The sequence below is a fragment of the Haemaphysalis longicornis genome, unplaced genomic scaffold (genome assembly GCF_048455015.1).
Source record: "Haemaphysalis longicornis isolate Haplotype H1 unplaced genomic scaffold, Haemaphysalis longicornis Haplotype H1 scaffold_9, whole genome shotgun sequence".
Lineage (NCBI taxonomy): Eukaryota > Metazoa > Arthropoda > Arachnida > Ixodida > Ixodidae > Haemaphysalis > Haemaphysalis longicornis.
In genome coordinates, this window is record NW_027526460.1 from 19,621,203 (window position 1) to 19,640,235 (window position 19,033).

Consider the following 19,033-nt stretch of genomic DNA (forward strand, 5'->3'; position numbering starts at 1 on the left):
TCGCCCCCCCAAAACCAATCTTTAGGACCGCTACTGCTGATAGATGGCGCCGCACACACTAGTCTTATGGCCTCGAAAGCGCGCATCTATAAACCTCCCTTGGTCGGCGTATACCTCGTCGTCTCACGAAAGCAGCGAGCGGGGTCGCCTATTAGGGGCCCGGTCTATGGCATGACTGGGCTCGTAGGTGAGGCCACGAAGAGAACAAAGACGTTTCAAGGTGCACGACGAGAACGAACTTGTCACGTTAAGTAAGATGGAGGTGGCGACGACACGCCAAAAAGTGACGCCGAAAGTTCGACGCTATCGTCTACTCTAACCAGCCAGCGGAATGTAGCGGTGCCGAGGTTACGCAATCGCTTCAGCGGCAGCCAGGTGACATTCCGCACCGGTGGCTAACTGGCACGGCACGTGTCGTGGGCGACGCTTCATCCATCACGCGTACGGCCCTCCCGTACGTCCCCAAACTTTCGATATTGCGACCGGGTTTTTTGTTGTTACATAACTATTTAGGCAAAATGGAGAATTTTTTTTCCGCCTTGTTCCGCAAGTCGACTATCGTGAAAGTAAGTAAGAGCAAGCAAAACTCACATTAGGATTATGCATACGCGACCCAGAACTTTTGCATGCAAGCCTGCAGCAAAAGTTCATTGAACGAGCCACTCATTCCCAGTTAACGTAGGTTATACATAATATATATATATATATATATATATATATATATATATATATATATATATATATATATATATATATATATATATATATATATATATATATATATATATATATATATATATATATATATATTGTCGCGAAGGAGATGTCTGTTACTGTTTTCTGGTTGTTTTGAGTTCTGTGCCCGCAGCCAGGGCTCTTCCTCCCAAGTGTTTTGTGTGAAAGCGCTTCGGACGCGACTAGGCCCTGGCCCCCTTTTTTTCTGAGAAACGGCTCCGGCACGTGTGTTTGCGCTCGGACCGACCGGAGTACGCGACTGTTCAGGGGAGCGAGCCATCGGCCCGTCTCAGGTTACCGCGCCGCAGTGGCGTCTCCGACCCCCCGTTGCGTCTACGCGGACCGCTCTGTGCTCCGAGCCCTCGGTCTGGTTCAAACGACCGCCTGTCTTTTCCCCTTTCGAGTTTGTATGCACTACTTTATTCTCACCAGTAATTCTTTTGCCGGAAACGGGCGCCTTCGAGTTTGAACTTTGTGTCTTCTGTGATTGGTTTCTTTTTCCTTTCAAAAATGTGGCTGATTGGAGCTAAGAAGCGTCTCGCCGATTGGCTGCAGAAAGCCTTGTTCCATTAGGTCCGCACGCTCCAGGATGCACTTTTTCCCCCAATACGTCCCCCACCGGACCGCTTGAAGCGAATATAACGCGGCTCCGCTGGCTATTGCCGGGAGCGCGGGCGGCCTGCACCAGGGCTCACTTCAGAAACTCTGCCGGCCGCTCGTCGTCGTGCCCTCCCGCCGGGAGATCGGGATCCAGTCAGCCATGTCCCGCTAAGTACTCTTAATCTTTTGACTGTCTTTCTCATCTATGTACTAAGTGCACTTGTTTCAAGTTCGTATGTGCTAAATGTCATCAATGTTACCAGTAAATTAAATCAGTTAACTTTAAAACCTCTTGAACGCCTTGACTGCTTCATCGCCGGACTCGTCCTTCAACAGTAGCGATGCGTGACCAAATTACGCCGTTACAATGTGTGTGTGTGTGTGTGTGTATGTGTGTGTGTGTGTGTGTGTGTGTGTGTGTGCGTGTGCGTGCGTGCGTGCGTGCGTGTGTGTGTGTGTGTGTGTGTGTGTGTGTGTGTGTGTGTGTGTGTGTGTGTGTGTGTGTGTGTGTGTGTGTGTGTGTGTGTGTGTAGCGAATCAGAAATGGTAAATGAGGGGCTCGGTGAATTAAGACATCAGGATAAGGGTTGGCACTCAAGAAAACCTCGGAATTTTTTGAGTCAGAAAGAAAGTGGTGAAAAATGCCCGCCCACCCAGCGCGAATTCTAATTAAAGCAAGCTGCTTTTGTCGTAGTTTCCAAACATCTACAGCACAATAATGACGTAAACAATTGAGCTGACCAAAACAACAGGAAATTGTATTTCAAACACACGAACTCTGAACAAAAACACTGCATCGCGAATATAAGGACGTATGAGAACACTGAGAGTTTGAAGCTTGGGCGAGTTGGAACCTGTCTAAAGAAATGAGCGCTCAAACAGGACACAGTAAGGAAAGCCAGGCATGGGTACTCCGAGCAGAACGCCGCGGAGCCCTTCACTACAAATCTAACGTGGAACACCGTACGCGCAACCATCGTAAGCCCAGCAAAGTTGCGTATCGCGCTCACTGCGACCACTTCCTCAGGCACTCGTTGAATAGCATGCGAGACCTTACAAACACCGGCGTGACGAGAGCGGCTCTCGGCAAACTGAGCGCGTTCCCATGCGTCACGAGCCTCGGCGCCACCGCTGCGGCACGGCCGATCGATCGAAGTAAGCAAAGGCTCGCGGCGGAGAAAGGGTTACTGCCCTTCCGGCCCGACGCTGCCGGCTTCGTCAGCCAGATACGCGCGCACGCCGAACAAAGAGAAAGCCCTACGGGAAGGACGACGACGACGACGAGGCCGGAATCACCCGGATCGCATGACGTCCGCCATAATTAAGCCGCGCGCAGCAGCGCGGGCGCGCCCCCCTATCACCGCCGCAGCCTCCGCTCCGCGCGGAATAAGGTCGAGTCGGATTCGAGGAGTCCGCAATGTGAGACAGCGGAAGCCGAGGAGCGCCTTGTCACACGCGCGCCGCATGTGGCGCGCTGGGGGGGCTGCGCGGCATTCAGCGCGAGCAGAGCGCGCAAGAGCTGTGCATGCAGATATGCGCCGCTTAGTCTTCGGACGCGTCTGCCCTGCTAGCGTGCTGCCTCCAGCGACAATACATGCGCGCTGCGGCCCAAGCTTCGACCCGCTTTGGCCAGCGCGTAACGCGGAAGCTATCCATTGACCAGACAGCTTCCTCGCCCGGCAGGAGAGACAAAAACCCGAAGCGAACGGATAGATACCAATGCGAGAGCAATGTGCAATCGACAGTGGGAGTAGCGAAAGATCGCTTATTGATACCTCCTGATCACTACTCTTGTACAGACAACGAAACCTTAAATTCACTGCACTTCCTGCGTTTCTACACAAGTAGAGGCAGGACAGGCTCGGCGATGCGATGCAGCCAAAAGGACACCAGTGTCGTGGGTTAAGCTCGAGATTCAAGAAACCCGCGAAAACATCCAAGCTTAAAGTGAATTGATCTTTAAACTGCATCCCAAGCTGGCATATACCTGCAGACGTGTCATAAACACGAACGAAATGCTCCCAAATCTCCAAATCCAGAACCCCAAGAAGAAGGTTGCGCTTTCCGTCGTCATGGGAGTTTCTCGTAATTCTAATTCTAAAATTCCCACTCGTTGCGTGAACAGCGCAAAAATACGAGACAAAAAGCGGTAAACATACAAGACAGCAGCCGTTCCGCGTTTTTACTCGTCTTCATCTGGTCTTTTTGCGCTGTTCAAGCAACAAATACCAACAACTAGCGCAATTCTCCATCCTGCTAAAAGCCCTCTTCACCTCGGGGCACACTTACCTTAAAATTTAAAACCTCAAATATATTGTACCCAATAAATATATAAGATAAAATGCGGTTATAATGAAGTATAAATGGAAGCAGCGTTTGCTTCGTTATAACTATTGGTGCACATAGATATGGTGGGTACATTTCAACAGGAAAATTGAACCAAAGCAAAGTTTTTCCTGAGGTCAATAGTATACCGTAGAAGTGCAGCTTGCTGGGCCAGTCGGTCCAAGCTGAAGCTTGGGGGAACAAGCGAAAAATAAGGCGTAGACACGAACCGTGTGCGCTGTCTTTTCTTTGCTTCATGTCTGCGACTTATTTTTCGCTGGTTTCCCCAAGCTAACAGGTATCAGAAAGATGTCAGGTTTTTAAATATGCAAGCGAGGAGAATTACGAAATAATCACCTGAATCTGAATAAATACATTCTATATTTTCAGGTTTTACGGCAAGAACTGAAATTGCGTGATTTAAACTCAGCGTCCCCCCCCCCCCTCCCCAGCGCACGCACACATATATTCGAAACTGCCGTGTATCTTGTCACCACCGGCAAAAAAAAAACTTGAAATAAACTGCCATAACCAGCTCAAATTACTTCGGCAAATCGCGTAAAGCTCACCCTGCTATTCCACAAGCACACAAACCGAAATTAATACGATGTCATTTTTTCAGTAAAACGTGTTGTTGGGCTAGTCGGTGCATTATGAATTACGACATACGCGCTAACTGGACATACAGAGAAAGGACGACAAACAATGCGCAACTCACAACTATTTATTTGCAGGAAAAGACGATGCCTTAATTAGGCTTCTAACATAACATGGAACCATAAAAGCAGATAGTAAAAACGATAACAACGCCACAGTACTAAGATCCCGCCTACCGCATGCTGTCTAAAAAACGAAATTCATTGCTAAAAAGTGATAACCGACAGAAGCCGTGACACTGTGGCGCATGATCTTTCAGAAGCGTACTTCATTCAGAAAAATCGCGAGGGGTGCATCAGTGAACCGTCACTGTTACCACTTTTTAGCAATGAATTTCGTTTTTTTAGACAGCATGCGGTAGGCGGGATCTTAATACTGTGGCGTGGTTATCGTTTTTACTATCTGCTTTTATGGTTCCATGTTATGTTAGAAGCCTATTTAAGGCATCGTCTTTTCCTGCAAATAAATAGCTGTGAATTGCGCATTGTTTGTCGTCCTTTCTCTGTTTGTCCAGTTAGCGCATATTTCGTAATGTCATTTTTTCCTTGCGCAGTAACCGTAGGGTATCAAACAAGAAAACAAATTGTCAAATTCTTCGGTCGTGCATCGGCCGTAGGTTGTCACTAGAGACAATGCCTATTTTGTTCCCTGCGCTTCTATCGCCCCACTTCGATATATCAGCATGAATTAGACGTTAAGAAAATCTTTTATGGATTTTTTTATAATGCCTATAAATGCCTATTTCGGGCGTTAGTGCCTAAATGTCAATAGGTGCCTATAAGTGCCTATTTTCAAAATCGGCGCCTATATGAACAGTACTTAGCCTCAACTTTTGCCTCTGAGTGCAGTTTGAGAACGTTCCTCGTGTTACCGAGCAGCTAGCATTGACTGTTCGGAACTCTATTGGGCTCAAACTATAGTCCTGTAGTTCAAACAACTTCCGGGAAGCCACCACTGGCAGCAGTGAAATGAGATGCAGTGACAAGAGGCACAATTTTAATGCGCAGCATTCTTTGCCGAGTACCCCCTCAGCCAGGACCGTGTAACACCCTGCATTTCCACAAAAATGCACATTTCGCGAAAGTTTCCCCTGTAATCGTTATAATAGCGTACATTGAGATAACTGGTCGCACGAAATTTTGAAAAACTGAAAAATAATAAAAATACAAAACAATTACGGAAAATGGCGAAACGTATAACGCATGGCATATATACACTAATCCAGATTTCGCGAATGTTTTCTATTTTCAATCGTTATAATAGCGTGAATAAAGATAAATGGTCGGACAGGATTTAGAAAAACAAAAAAAAATTGGCTGTAAAAGCTCACACTCGGGACAAGCGGCATAGAAATGCTACGCATTAGTAGATAATTATCTGAATTCCTGCAGAACATTTTAATTCCAGAAATTTAGAGATAATGGTGATAATTAGAGATAATTTTCGCAGTGATTACTATGCTACGTTCCGGGTGATCTACAAACAGATTTCTTCGAAGACGTGCAGTCCCATCCCCGTTTCTACAACTCTTACTTAAATCGAACTCTGCTTTAAATGCAACGGTTAAGTACCGAACACGCTTTTGTTAGCAGGTCATTCCTATATTCAAAAACCAACGGCGAAACTTCACAGTATTTCCTTTCGCCTTGAAATTCACACTGCCGACAGGCTTCAAACACACGTTTATCCATCAAACAACTTTTCGCGTGCTAAAGCACCTTTTGCAAATGATCTTTAATATGTAGAAGTGTATTTGGGCATTTTGGGACATCTTGCCTGAACAATTTGGATAATATCAGCGTATATGAAAAAATTGCTAGAGTTGCACCTAAAACAGCCCTCATGCAAGAGCACGTTAATTTTTGGATAAATCTTCGTCTATCGAGTTCATTTTTGTGCCTTGTTTGTTGTGTCGTAACTAAATTGCGTTAGGCAGACATAAAGTAGCGCTTTTTTAATCAGTATTTCCAGCTCTCAAGTATTCTTTTTCATGCCTGTTTCACTATATGCGACGCTCGAGAAAGCGACAGGGGCCATTGAACACGAATGTGAGCAGCGCGCTTGTTGAATACGGCCAATGGGTCGTCATTCTTCCCACTAAACAACGTTTCTTCTTACAAGTACCTCGGTATTGTCGTCTCTAATAACTTTTTGTGGCAGGTTCACGTTGATTACATAACATGCAATGCTAACCGCGCTCTTGGTTATTTACGTTGAAATTTCTCTCTTGCTCCGGTAAACCTAAAACTTCTTTACAAAACACTAGAGCGACCAAAACTCGAATATGCGTCTTCTATTTGGGATCCTCACATTAACACTCTCATAGACAGTATCGAATCCATTCAGAATCGCTCTGCACGTTTCATTATGTCAAACTATTCACGCAAAGTGTCACGTCAATGATAGCAAAGCTCAACCTTGCTTAACCTTTTACTACGACGCAAAAATTCACGTCTGTGCCTCATAAGATCTATCATGCTAATCGAACCCTCTCCGATTCACTGTTTTTGCCCCGAACCTACATATCATCACGCAGTTATCACCAATACAAAATTGGCATTCTTTTCAGCCGCATGAACCAACATTTCAACTCTTTTGTCCCCAAAACTTCCGGCGACTGGAACCACCTTCCAGCATTCATCGCATCTATCACTGACGCCAACGCCTTCAAAACAGCCATTTCGAACGCTGAATTGTAATTTATTATAACACTTCCTTTTTACTGTATGTTTTTTTTTATTTGTTACCCTACTCCTCTCTGTAATGCTCTGTGCCTTGAGAGTAAATAAACGAAATGCAATTAAATTAAATTAGTCCAGCAATTTTATGGGAAATTTAACGGATATATGCTCAACTGTTGGCGGCGTCTTTGCACCGTCATAAACAATAACATTTTTGCTTTAGCTGTCGTAGATACAGGTCGTAAACGTCGTCGTTTTAAATTGTTTACATTTATGTAAAAATTTGTGGTGCCTATATTTACGGTGTTGGAGGCCTAAAACGTCGTTCTGCCTGCCTATTTTAGGCGCCTAAAACGTGTGTTTTTAATGCCTGAAGATCCGGCCTTTAGGTAACTTGTCACTTTCACTGCCACCCACGGCCCAATGTTACCGGCGCGTACCGTTTTCATAACGTAACGACAAAGGAGTGTAAGCAGTCCCATACACAGGAGAGTCAGCCACGGCCCACGGCTCTCGCATCCTATAGGAGCTTCTGCATCTAGGACCTCCTTTTCATCCCTGTAACTTTTGTGTGCCCCTGTCTTGAGCAACCGCTCAAGGGACGAAGAAACGCACTATTACAACGCAACAAAGACGAGAGCCCACGCAGCGCCGTGTAATAAAATCTGCTGTGAACGGGATCCATTAGAAAGGAGGCGGAAGCTACAGAGAGCGACACAAGGTGCGCAAAGCGGGATGGAAGGCTCGGTACACGACGTGTCGAGCACGATCCGAAAATAAGACCCCCGGCACGACACAGGCGGCCGCGCGAAACAACAAACAGCCGTGCGCCGCGGCGAAAGTAGCCCGAAAGGGCAGACGAGCCGGCGCGCACCAAAGCCGGAGGCGGCGTCAAATTAGCCCAGACAGGCCGTAAATCGGACAGCATGGCCGGAAAAAACGCGCAACGCGAAAAGGGAAACCGCCAAGGCTCGAAAGAAGAGAAGAAAAAAGAGCGCACTGCAGCAGTGCAAGGCGGGCGATGTGGGGGACTTGGGCTGCTAAGCCACGGAGACCGTTGTACCGTGCTTTCTCGAATGTAAGGCGAGGTGCGGCCGGCTTAATCCGACGGTTGCGCAGCAAAGGCGATTGCGCGGCCACGACGTAAGGGTTTACATCTTTGGGTGGCTCCGGACAGCCCTGCGACGATAGCTTTAGCTCCGCTTTACACAACGTCGTACCGAAGCCGAAGCGGAAAAGCGGACAGACCAGAGGGGGCAAAGTACAAGCGCTGATTACCGACTGGAGAAAGTTTATTTGGGGGAATAATAATTGCATGCAATTTATAAAGTATACGCTCAAGATCACTACGCTCAAGATACGCTCTAGATCAAGATACTCACTAGATCAAGATACGCTCAAGACCAAGATTAACAGAAAAATGATTAGCAGCATCAAACTGAAACGGCAACGGTTACGCGCGTCAAAAGGCAAAAACGCATAAAAAATTCACTTCAAAAAGTTAGCGGAACAAACAGAAGACGAAGGAGACGGAAGTGCCACTCCCGCTTGTCTTTCCTGTGTCCAGCTTTTTCAGCGCTAACACATTTTTTTTATATATATATAATATGAACCAACCAGCCAAAGTTTTGAGCAAATGGTATACGGAGACGGCGAAAGTAACCTTGCAACGACTGCACTCTCAGCAATTCGCTACTAATTATACCTCAGTTCACTTTCGAAAAGGGGAACCGCCGGGACGATACCGCTTTGAAAGTTTATTGCTCCGCCCAGTACACCTTATCCGGTTGACAGTTAGCGCTAGTGTGTGTCTTTTCTTCTTCGTCGTACGCCTCTAGCGCTGTCGGTCAAATATAATTCCTAGCCAAGTAGCCAAACGTTAGACCTTGGTGCATTTATCAGCTCGCAGGAAGTCGGGTTCTGGTATCAATTTGAAGGTCCAAAGTGTGCACTGCGAAGTCCCCCATTTGTGTATCTCTGGTTCGGTTACGGGCGGCCACAAGACAGCGGGAGCTGGCTACCGAAATGCTATTGCGTTAAACAAATCACACCTCAGCCCATCCACGAAGCATTGAAATTTCAATCAATAGCATTCGCACATCAATCACAGAGCGACTGCCGTTTCCGCAAAATGACAAGCTCGTCAAGCCTTTCAACGAACGCGAACTGGGGCGATGTTAAAACGAAAGTTGCTTGGACGCATTACCAGCATTGTGACGCCCCCGGGAGCTCGCTGCTGGCAAGCGGAGGACATATATCGCCAGTGCAACTTCAGTCACGAGACGACGTTGCACTCGGGCGTGAGCCGAGCTCTTCAGCTCGTGTTCATAACGCATCCCGAATATCCTAATATTGGGCATGCGTTATGAGTGTATGCTAGAGAGCTCATTGTATGCGCGTGCACGACATAAAATGAAGGCCCGAAAATGCATTGCTGGAAACCGTAATTTCAGCGGGTCACGTAAGTAAAACCAAACTATGAAAGTACAACCGACATCAAACAGCCAGGCAGCCTGCTGTGCACGGATAAATATACGTCTTCAAGGTGCAGCAACGACGCGCGATGGCTCGCTATATGACTACGTGAGGAGGCGGATGGGGAATTAAAAGAGGGAGTCTTCATCTCCATCGTCTCGATACAACCCAGTCCTCTGCAACTAATACTATTCTCATAAACTGTCCTGTTGCGGAGGGGTAGGAGGGTAAAGTTACACTGAAATGCGCTGGACTGCGCAAAATCCACGCGCTCCACAGCAAAAGCTGCCAGCGTATCACGCCGGTAAACTCCCACGGATTTTGACTCTGCCGCCAGTTACATCGTTTGTATGAAGGAGTGAACCTTATCTCCCCCCCCCCCCACACACACGCGCGCACGCACACGCACACACACACACATACACACACACACACGCACGCAAACCCACATACACGCACACGCACGCACGCACGCACGCACACTTTCTCGCTCACACACACTCTCTCTCTCCTAGATAAGTATGATTGCTCAACAGTGTGTTTCGCTTATCATAAATGTGTGGATTTGAAGCAACTTACAAGCGTACCGAGAGTGCGGAACAGAAGCTCAAGTCTCACTTAACTATTCCATCGCTAACGTTTGCGGAAGCTGCTGCAGTAAGATCCCTCACAAGCACCCTCTGTGGTACTTCCAGCTTGCCGCATTACCCAGAAATACACAGGCCAGGTTCTCCGCCCACTAGCGACCACGCACGGCTCGACTCAATTACCGACGGAAGAGGGTGATGGATGAGCGTAACCTGATCGGAGGAACGGAAATGGAGAAGAGATGGCGCAACGAGTAACGGCAGATTACACGGGCAGACGGCCGAAAAAGACGCAGTCAGAGCAGATCAAAAGGACACATGCCTAAACTGAAGCCCTCGCGCTGCACTCCTCTAACAACTCGTCTGCAGGGCACCACTCTTCATCGAGAGAGACGAGAGACTGTACGCGCGTGCGTGCGCGTGTATGAGTGTGCGCGCGAGCGAGCCCAACACTACCCTCTCACGCAAAACCAGAGCTCACGAGTGTAGAATAGGGCGGTCATTTTATTTCCTCTTCGTTGCGCTACACATGCTAAAGAAAATGCCGATTTCGAGATCAGGAGCGCCGTCGAGGCCATTGCATCTATTTCAACGCATACCGGAAAGAATTCCGCAGAGCTCAACGAGCTTGCCAGTCACGACTCCGAGCACAGAAGCGCTAACTACCCCCTGCTGCACTGCGGTGGGCTGGCCACACAGAAGCTACGGCCGATGACCGAAACATCGCGCCCCTGTTCCAACCGAGTGAACACGGTATAGGAACGCGAATGAGCAGCCGTCGGCCGGAAGAGGAGGGCATCCTTTAACGCAGGAGGGATGAGCAGAGGAGGCTGAGGAGGACGTAGTGCGTGAGCGGAAGCCCGTTTCCTGCGAGGCGCAAGCTGACGCGGGGATGCCGCCCTGTTTATTGATTTTCAAGACGGACGCTCCTCCGCATCCCAAAGATGCGCACCGGCTCTCCTTCCGTCCTGTTGCTGCTGCTGTTGAGGCTATATTTGGCTCCTTTTGTTCCACTTTTTTTTTCTATCTCTTTCCGACGGCTCTTTCATTGCGAAGCGAGGAAATGAAAAGGTCGTATACGACGTTACTAAGATGTTCTTGGCATGCGCTGCGCCGGAAATTTGCTTTGTGTTTCGCGCGGCGCTTCTCGACTTCGCCGTACAGTCGTTTTCTGCGCGGCCTGTTACGGAAGCCAGTCTGTACACGAGGCGTCTTGTGTCTGCCGTTGGAGGTAAGAAAGAGAAAAACACGGGAGCTGAAACGGGGTCATCGGAAAAGATTCTAACCGCTTTTGTTTTGTATTAAGCTGCCGCCACACAACTAAAAGAAACACTAAGTAAGGGCTCCTTGCGGAAACTATATGCCTTTGTGAAAAACAAAAACTGTGTATAACAAACATTTTAAACATTCTGTTGCAGAACTTCAATTATTGTTTTAATGTTTCATTGTAACGTTGGCTTTTTCTGCTTCACGCTGGCTGAAGAGGTGACTGCAGCCCATACAAATGTTGAGAAGCCCGTGCAATAAGACCAAGTTTGTGATCAGCAACGCAATCAGCACTGTATCTACTAAAACTGACAGTAATAGTAATAGCATCCTCTAAAATGTAGTACCCCGTGCGGCAAGAAAGAAAAGCCGTACACCTCTGTCGAGATTCTGTACTTCACAACAAAAACGAACAGTACTTCCCCATGTTCCCGTGTTCAGAGAATTCCCTCTGACAACTGAGCTAAGCAGTAGGGCGAGAGCAAATGAATCGGGACTTTCAAGTGAGGGACTATTAAACTTAACATAGATAGGTCAAGCTCGCCTCTCAAAGGAAAAAAAAGCAAACACCCAACTTCCGCCTATATGCCGGCAAGGGAAAGCTGCACCGTTGTTCTGTACTGGTCAAGAAATATTCCTCTTGGTTCGTGATTATCCCGTGACACCACCTCCTGTCTATAGGAAATCAATGTTGACCGCTTATGGCTTTTTCAAAAATAAGATATCGGTTGGCAAAGATTCAGCTGCAATTAAAATATTCACGCTTTATTAAAACACACCGAAAAAAAGCTGTCTAAAAGAATTCGACGCACTTGGAGGTTGTTTAAAGAATGGTCTCAGCTGGCAAACTTTTTGGCAGGAGCAAGTGCAAAACAAAAAGATTGGCGGGATAAAAGAAAACTACAAAAGAAGAACCAGTCCTTGCTTTTCAAAAGGTCATATAGTAATAATACAGTCGCGCAACCTTCAATTTCGCCGTCGAAAAATGTTGCAGAGCACATACAAGAATCGATGCGTGGAAAGGGCCGGTGCCGAGGCAATGAAATATTGATGAGCGCGCCGAGGCGGGAGTAACTTGCGCAACTAAGTCTCGCATTGGGCCCAGAAAGAAAAAAAAAAAAAAAAAACGTGCGCCTATGCCGTGTAAGAGACGCCGCCATGAATCAGCGGAGGGCGTAGTTTTTACCCCGTTTGAACCATACGCGAGCCATGCGATGATATATTCATACCTTCAGTTACATGCCTGGTACCCGGATAGATTTCTTTTTTTTTTTTTGCGAGCAAGGCAGCCAGCCAATCAAAAATCACAAGCAAAAGAAGCATCCAGTTCGTAAAGTTATTCGCGCCGGGAAAGAAAAACACGTAGGTGTTCTAACTTTAAGGCCTTCCATTGTTGCAGCAGCAAGCAGAACACAAATTTGCTGCGGCAGTAGTGTTTTCTAGTAATAAAGAAGCCTAAACTCGCACTATCTTTTGGCCAGCAATAAGAAAACCACTTGTAGAAGCATCAAATCTTCGCGAACGCAAACGACAGCCGAATTACAATGGCGACGTTCACTGCTGTTCCAGTTTGAAGAGTGACAGGGACAACAACCCACTGGGACGTTCCGGCAGTCCCACAAGACGCACAGGCCGGCCAGCCGAATTCCAAGGATAATGTTGAATCAGTTCGAAAGTGCGCCAATAGAACATTCTCGGTTGCACGTACGGAGAAGCGCGCACGTTCAGCGAAGCAGCTCAAGCATCTCTGCTTGAGAAGTTGCGCAGGGGAAAGACTCGGCATCCTCATCCCCGGCATCCGCAGCGGCGTGGAAGACTGGGGAAGCAACGCGCTGCTGGTAACATCCAGGCAGGAAACGCCTCCGCCTGGCGGCCGAAGCCTCGAACCAATGGTGTTTCCTAATCGGGAAGAGAGGGGTCACAATCGCCGAGGGGAAAGAGAGGGCACTAGTTAACGAGAGGCGAGGGCGTGGCCTGGCGTCGAGATTAACCCCGGGGAAAACTAATGGGAGGAAAAGGGGGGAGGGGAGGAAAGGACGCGCACAGACGAACGCACAGACCCTATACTGGGGAAGAAAGGAGCTTGGGCCACTAAACACACACAGAGGTCGGGACCCTGGCGCCTCAGTCCGCGGGAGCAGCCATCTTCGGACGGACGCAGCGCATTCCTGGGCCACTCCTCATGGCGTAACCGGAAGCGCACCGGGTTGGTTCCTTCCGCGGAAGCGTTTGGATTGCTTCCCCACGAGAAACGGGAAGCAGCGGTGGACGTGCAACGAGCCGGTATGAGAGGATAATGCTCGCGGGTTAGAAGAGTGCCGGAATGCTCCTCCCGAACGCCGCCTCGAGCAGGGACGCCGCGGCGCGATGGCGAAGACCGCCGGCTCTGCTCTTGGCATGGATTACAGCGCTCCTACAGAACCGTCACGTGTTTGCGCTAGGTAAGCACACCGCGGTTTATGTTTCACGTGAAGCTTTCTAGGCCTCACTTGCGTCGTGATCTCGCCAAAATGCACTGCAGGAAAGCCAACTGTACACAACTGGCATCACAAAACGATGATGATGATAAATGAAGGCACATCAAGCGCCTCAAGAAAAGATCCCGGGCCATCTCCACTAACCTGAAACCTGAGGAATGGCATGTATCAGTGTATTCTCGGCGCCTTGGCGTTTTTGCCAACGGAGATGAAACCGTTGGGAGGTAGGGGTACACAGCTTTGCTGTAAAAGTATCCTGCCTTTGAAGCAAGAAGCTCTCTAGCGCGAGGCCTAAACGAGTGTACCGGTGCTTTTCTTTTTTTACGTGTTACGGAGCGCTCCAGCGCGAGGCGTAAACGAGTGTCCCGGTGTTTTTTTTTTTTAGTACGCGTTACGATCTAGCGCGAGGCGAGTTTTCCGGTGCATTAGTACCGTGACTACACGGGAAGACGATTACGACGACGACGACGACGACAGGAGACGCCAACAGCCCCAGCCCCTAAGGAACTTCGCACCTCCCCATTCCCCACCCCCAAAAAAATCGCTTCCCGTGACGGGAATTAAACCTGGATCCCTCACGTTATGAAAAGCCGGCGTCTTTTCGATTGTGCCATTGCGACACGGCCGAAGCAGTTAGGATTTTGGACTTTGACTTTGACTCGGATTGTGTGGGAGAAAGCTTCGCGTTCGAACCATCTTTCTCTTCAGAAAGTGGTTTTAATTTTTCGTTAGTAAGGGGCTGGATGGACTTATAATGCGCCCTGACTATAGGATTAGCAAAATGGCCGGGATTCAAACTAGTCTATAGCTGTGCTACATGGCCGTGTAAAAGTCATTCCGAAGGCCTCGCAACCATTTGTCCATCCAGTGGCGCACTTCAAAGAGCTCAAGTGTTATTTGAAAGCTGCCGTGTGGCACTGCATCGAATTTAGAACGTATCACTAACGTTCGAAGCAATATTAGATGAAAATATTTTGCTCCGCTCTTCCGCCAACATAGGAATGACGCAGCAGTTTTGAAAAATACCAAGCGTTAGATGCAGGAGCATTTGCTCGGGACATTATTGAAGGTCTTTGAGGTTAAGTTCTTTAACACGTATTTTGTATCGCGGGCGACGCCCCTTAGGGGCTGGGGCTGTAGGCGTCTCCTGTCGTTGTCGTAATCGTCGCCTCCTGTAGTCACGGTACTAAAACGCCGGAAAACTCGCCTCGCGCAAGATCGTAACGCGTACTAAAAAAAAAAACACCGGGACACTCGTTTACGCCTCGCGCTAGAGAGCTTCGTGATTCAAAGACAAGAGATTTTTACAGCAAAGCTGTATACCTCTACCTCGCAACGGTTTCATCTCCGTTGGCAAAAACGCCAAAGCGCCAAGAATACACTTATACACTGCATGCTTCGCCCCTCCCAAGGTTTCACATGTGTGGAGATGGCCCGGATATTTTTAGCACAAAATTACCATCGAGGCCACGACGACTGTGGCTGGGCGCGTCCCTGTGGCTCGGTTGTGAACACCATTGACGTATCGAACGACGAGGGAACTCATTTTGCGAAATGGTTAAATACGCCGTTGTTAAGCGAAGTTACCACTTTGCGAGGCGCTCGATGAACACTGCCAGGGCACCGACGAGCAAGAGAAGACGATCGTTAACATCTGTCACTGACAAATCAATATGCGCGCCACGCAGCAAATACGTCCATCCCCATCAAAAACAAGTAAGGAGGGTGCAGCTAACGCTGTGACGCGATTTTTGCTTTTCTGACAGCTTTCTTTTTTTGGTCTGTGTCTGTGCGTGCGCGAGTGAGCGAACTCTGAAGCCGTAAAACCGAACTATGACTGCTTGGCCAGTCGCTAGCGCACCTGTCTGCAGCTCATGAAAGCAGGGCTCGACTCCCACTACCGACCGCTTTATTTTTCTTTACTGAACCTCTTTTTCTTTCCGGCCTTTTGCGACAGACGACGGGTTTTTATAACATGTTCGTCAAGAACACCCATCACTTTTGAATGTTGGTAATTTCCGACGTACAAAAAGGACGAAACGGACGGACGAAAACGGGAAAGCGTGGTTGTGCTTTTGACTATCCCTTGGAAGCTTTTATTGAATAACAAGAAGTGGCTTTCACAGCCATATTTTTTTTAACAGACACATCAGCTGACGGAACAAGTCAGCGTGTGTCCTATTTCACTGAGTGTGTCAACTATTGTCACATAAATTTTACGTCTGTTAACTTCATGTGTCCAGACTCGGGTCTATAACAGACGACGACAAAAAGTGTTAAAAATGGTGAAGGATGCTCCCACAGCCCTTTCTACCTAAGCATCGATGTTACGTCTCCCGTGTTCTATCCTGTACGGTACTCTCCAGCTTGGCCTATACGTTTGCAACTACAGCAAAACACGAACGACGCACCGAAAATGTGCGGCAGCAAAGGTAAATAGCGACGCGTTGCTCTCAGGCACTATCAGATTTGAAGATAGCGCTCCTGCTGTAGAAATACTTTTTTGTGCCGTTCATTGGTACGCTGAAAATATTGCAAACGAACAACCAGCTCTCCCGCCTTTCGATTTAGCTTCAACACAAGCGACGTGCCAAAGCCTGCCAACTTTTTTGTGTGACGGTATCCACTGTTCTCTTGTCATGTGCACTCCAGTAAGACCTTGTGTGACGTTAGACGTGCTCCACGTACGCACTGCGCGAAGATAGGGTGGGGTTCCTCTTAGCACGGCCAGTCGCTAGTCTGTTCGGCGAGAAACAGTTTCACTTAGAAACTACGGTCATAGCCCCATAGCCAAATTTGCACCGCTCCGAAGATTCAGAATTGCTTTACGTGTACACTTCACTGCAGCAAACAAAATCGCAACTCGGGATTTAAGAAATTGGACGTGGTTGATTGCTCTTAAAATCCGTCATGGTAGTGGGCAGAAATTTTTCGGGAGCTTACGTACAAATAAAGTGCATTTCTGCACAGTCTTCCCGGGATATATTTTGCGGTTGCGTCCCCAAGGTAGTTTGGCGACACGTAGGCCACCGTGACAAAGATTGCCTCAAAGTGTCTCAGACACTTTGAGGCGCCCACTTGCTGTGAGTTCTCGTACTGCCTCTCTTGCCCCTTATTTGAGGACATTCGCTGCTCATAACAGTCGCTATTTCGTTGCGAAATTCATTGATTCTGCTGTCACTGCGGCTTCCCTGAACTGCACAGACATTCCTAGCAACAATGTGTCTCGTGAAGTCATTTCTGTCGGAGACCACAGCAGGATTCGCCAACAGTCCTTCACATTAAAAAATACTAAAAAAGGTCGTGAATATTTATTTATTTATTTATTTATTTATTTATTTATTTATTTATTTATTTATTTATTTATTTATTTATTTATTTATTTATTTATTTATTTATTTATTTATTTATTTATTTATTTATTTATTTATTTATTTATTTATTTATTTATTTATTTATTTATTTATTTATTTATTTATTTATTTATTTATTTATTTATTTATTTGTTTGTTTGTTTGTTTGTTTGTTTGTTTGTTTGTTTGTTTGTTTGTTTGTTTGTTTGTTTGTTTGTTTGTTTGTTTGTTTGTTTGTTTGTTTGTTTGTTTGTTTGTTTGTTTGTTTGTTTGTTTGTTTGTTTGTTTGTTTGTTTGTTTGTTTGTTTGTTTGTTTGTTTGTTTGTTTATTTATTTATTTATTTATTTATTTATTTATTTATTTATTTATTTATTTATTTATTTATTTATTTATTTATTTATTTATTTATTTATTTATTTATTTATTTATTTATTTATTTATTTATTTATTTATTTATTTATTTATTTATTTATTTATTTATTTATTTATTTATTTATTTATTTATTTATTTATTTATTTATTTATTTATTTATTTATTTATTTATTTATTTATTTATTTATTTATTTATTTATTTATTTATTTATTTATTTATTTATTTATTTATTTATTTATTTATTTATTTATTTATTTATTTATTTATTTATTTATTTATTTATTTATTTATTTATTTATTTATTTATTTATTTATTTATTTATTTATTTATTTATTTATTTATTTATTTATTTATTTGGACGTGTCCGGGTCTGCATGCAGAGCGCACGTCTTGCAAACACAGCAGCATTACGTGTTTGACGGACTGGCTCTACCCACCCGCAGCCACAGCCAAGCAGGTGTATGCCTCCTTGTGGGGCTTCGCTCTCGCTACTGGCGTTCATCTGAGAATGTAGTTTTCCCGAACTGACACCGCCCTCCCCACCCGCCCCCACATAGGCCGAGTCGCCATCCTTGTGCCAATAAAGTTTCATTCATTTATTTATTTATTTATTTATTTATTTATTTATTTATTTATTTATTTATTTAATGCTACGCAGGCGATCAGGCGTACCGTATTGTAGGGCTCTGGCTTAACTTTCAACACCCGGGGATCTTTAACGTGCGCCGAAATCTCGAACACACGGGCGTTTTCGCTTTTCGCGTCCACCAGAAAAGCGGCCGCCGCGGCCGGGAACCGAAAAAAGCCCTGAATATTATACTGTTATTATTATAAAGACATTCTTGCACATAACGTATCATGCGCTTGTCAGGGTAGAACTGGCGACAGAAGGTGGCGGTTAATATTGCAACTGTCTACCCTTGCAGTTCATCTTCTTGCGGTATGTCCTGTGGAGGTCAAGAGTAAGATACAAATATTCCCTCCCCCAGTGCATCTTCACTTTCTTTCTCTGTGCTTTCTTCTCACTTCCCTCCTATGTTTGCTGGCGCACAGAATAATGCGCACGGGCGCGAGTATGCGTTTAAATTATCCCTTACATTTGACAAAGCGGCTCGCACACTCACGATAGACATAGTAAATCCGTGTAAATGCCTACATACACCGTACAACCACGCACATGTCACGGCGAGGTCATTACTGGAAACGCCGAGCGTGTCGTTGCCGGGTAGATGGCCATCCTGCGGGCAAATTCTAAAGGTGAATTTCACTAATATGTGCAGAATTTCTTTTATCGGTGGCGGGTTGTTGGCGTTCCAATGTTCATCCCGCATCACCTGGCTTCGCTGCGGAGCGCTCTCGCTTTTGTACCTATGAGGCACACTGGGTTCAGCCAGTAGCTGTTGTGTTTCACCGGTCTTATTGAACACACTCCCTCTATGTCAAATTATGTCAGGCTTCGGTGGATTCAGTAGCCGCTCCAGGTCGCGCGAGAAGTTCACCG

General features: G+C 46.4%; 1 protein-coding gene and 1 long non-coding RNA gene across 2 annotated transcripts in view; one reads left to right on the top strand and one right to left on the bottom strand.

Annotated features, from left to right (window-relative positions):
• LOC144153101 (uncharacterized) overlaps positions 1–19,033 on the bottom strand; it is a 201,635-nt gene that overhangs the window by 159,475 nt on the left and 23,127 nt on the right. The window lies entirely within an intron of this gene.
• LOC144153092 (cell adhesion molecule Dscam1-like) overlaps positions 13,635–19,033 on the top strand; it is a 136,308-nt gene continuing 130,909 nt past the window's right edge. Inside the window, exon 1 of the mRNA XM_077684746.1 lies at positions 13,635–13,767. Coding sequence (XP_077540872.1) covers positions 13,650–13,767 — 118 coding nt within the window. The 5' untranslated portion in view covers positions 13,635–13,649. The remainder of the gene's footprint in view (positions 13,768–19,033) is intronic.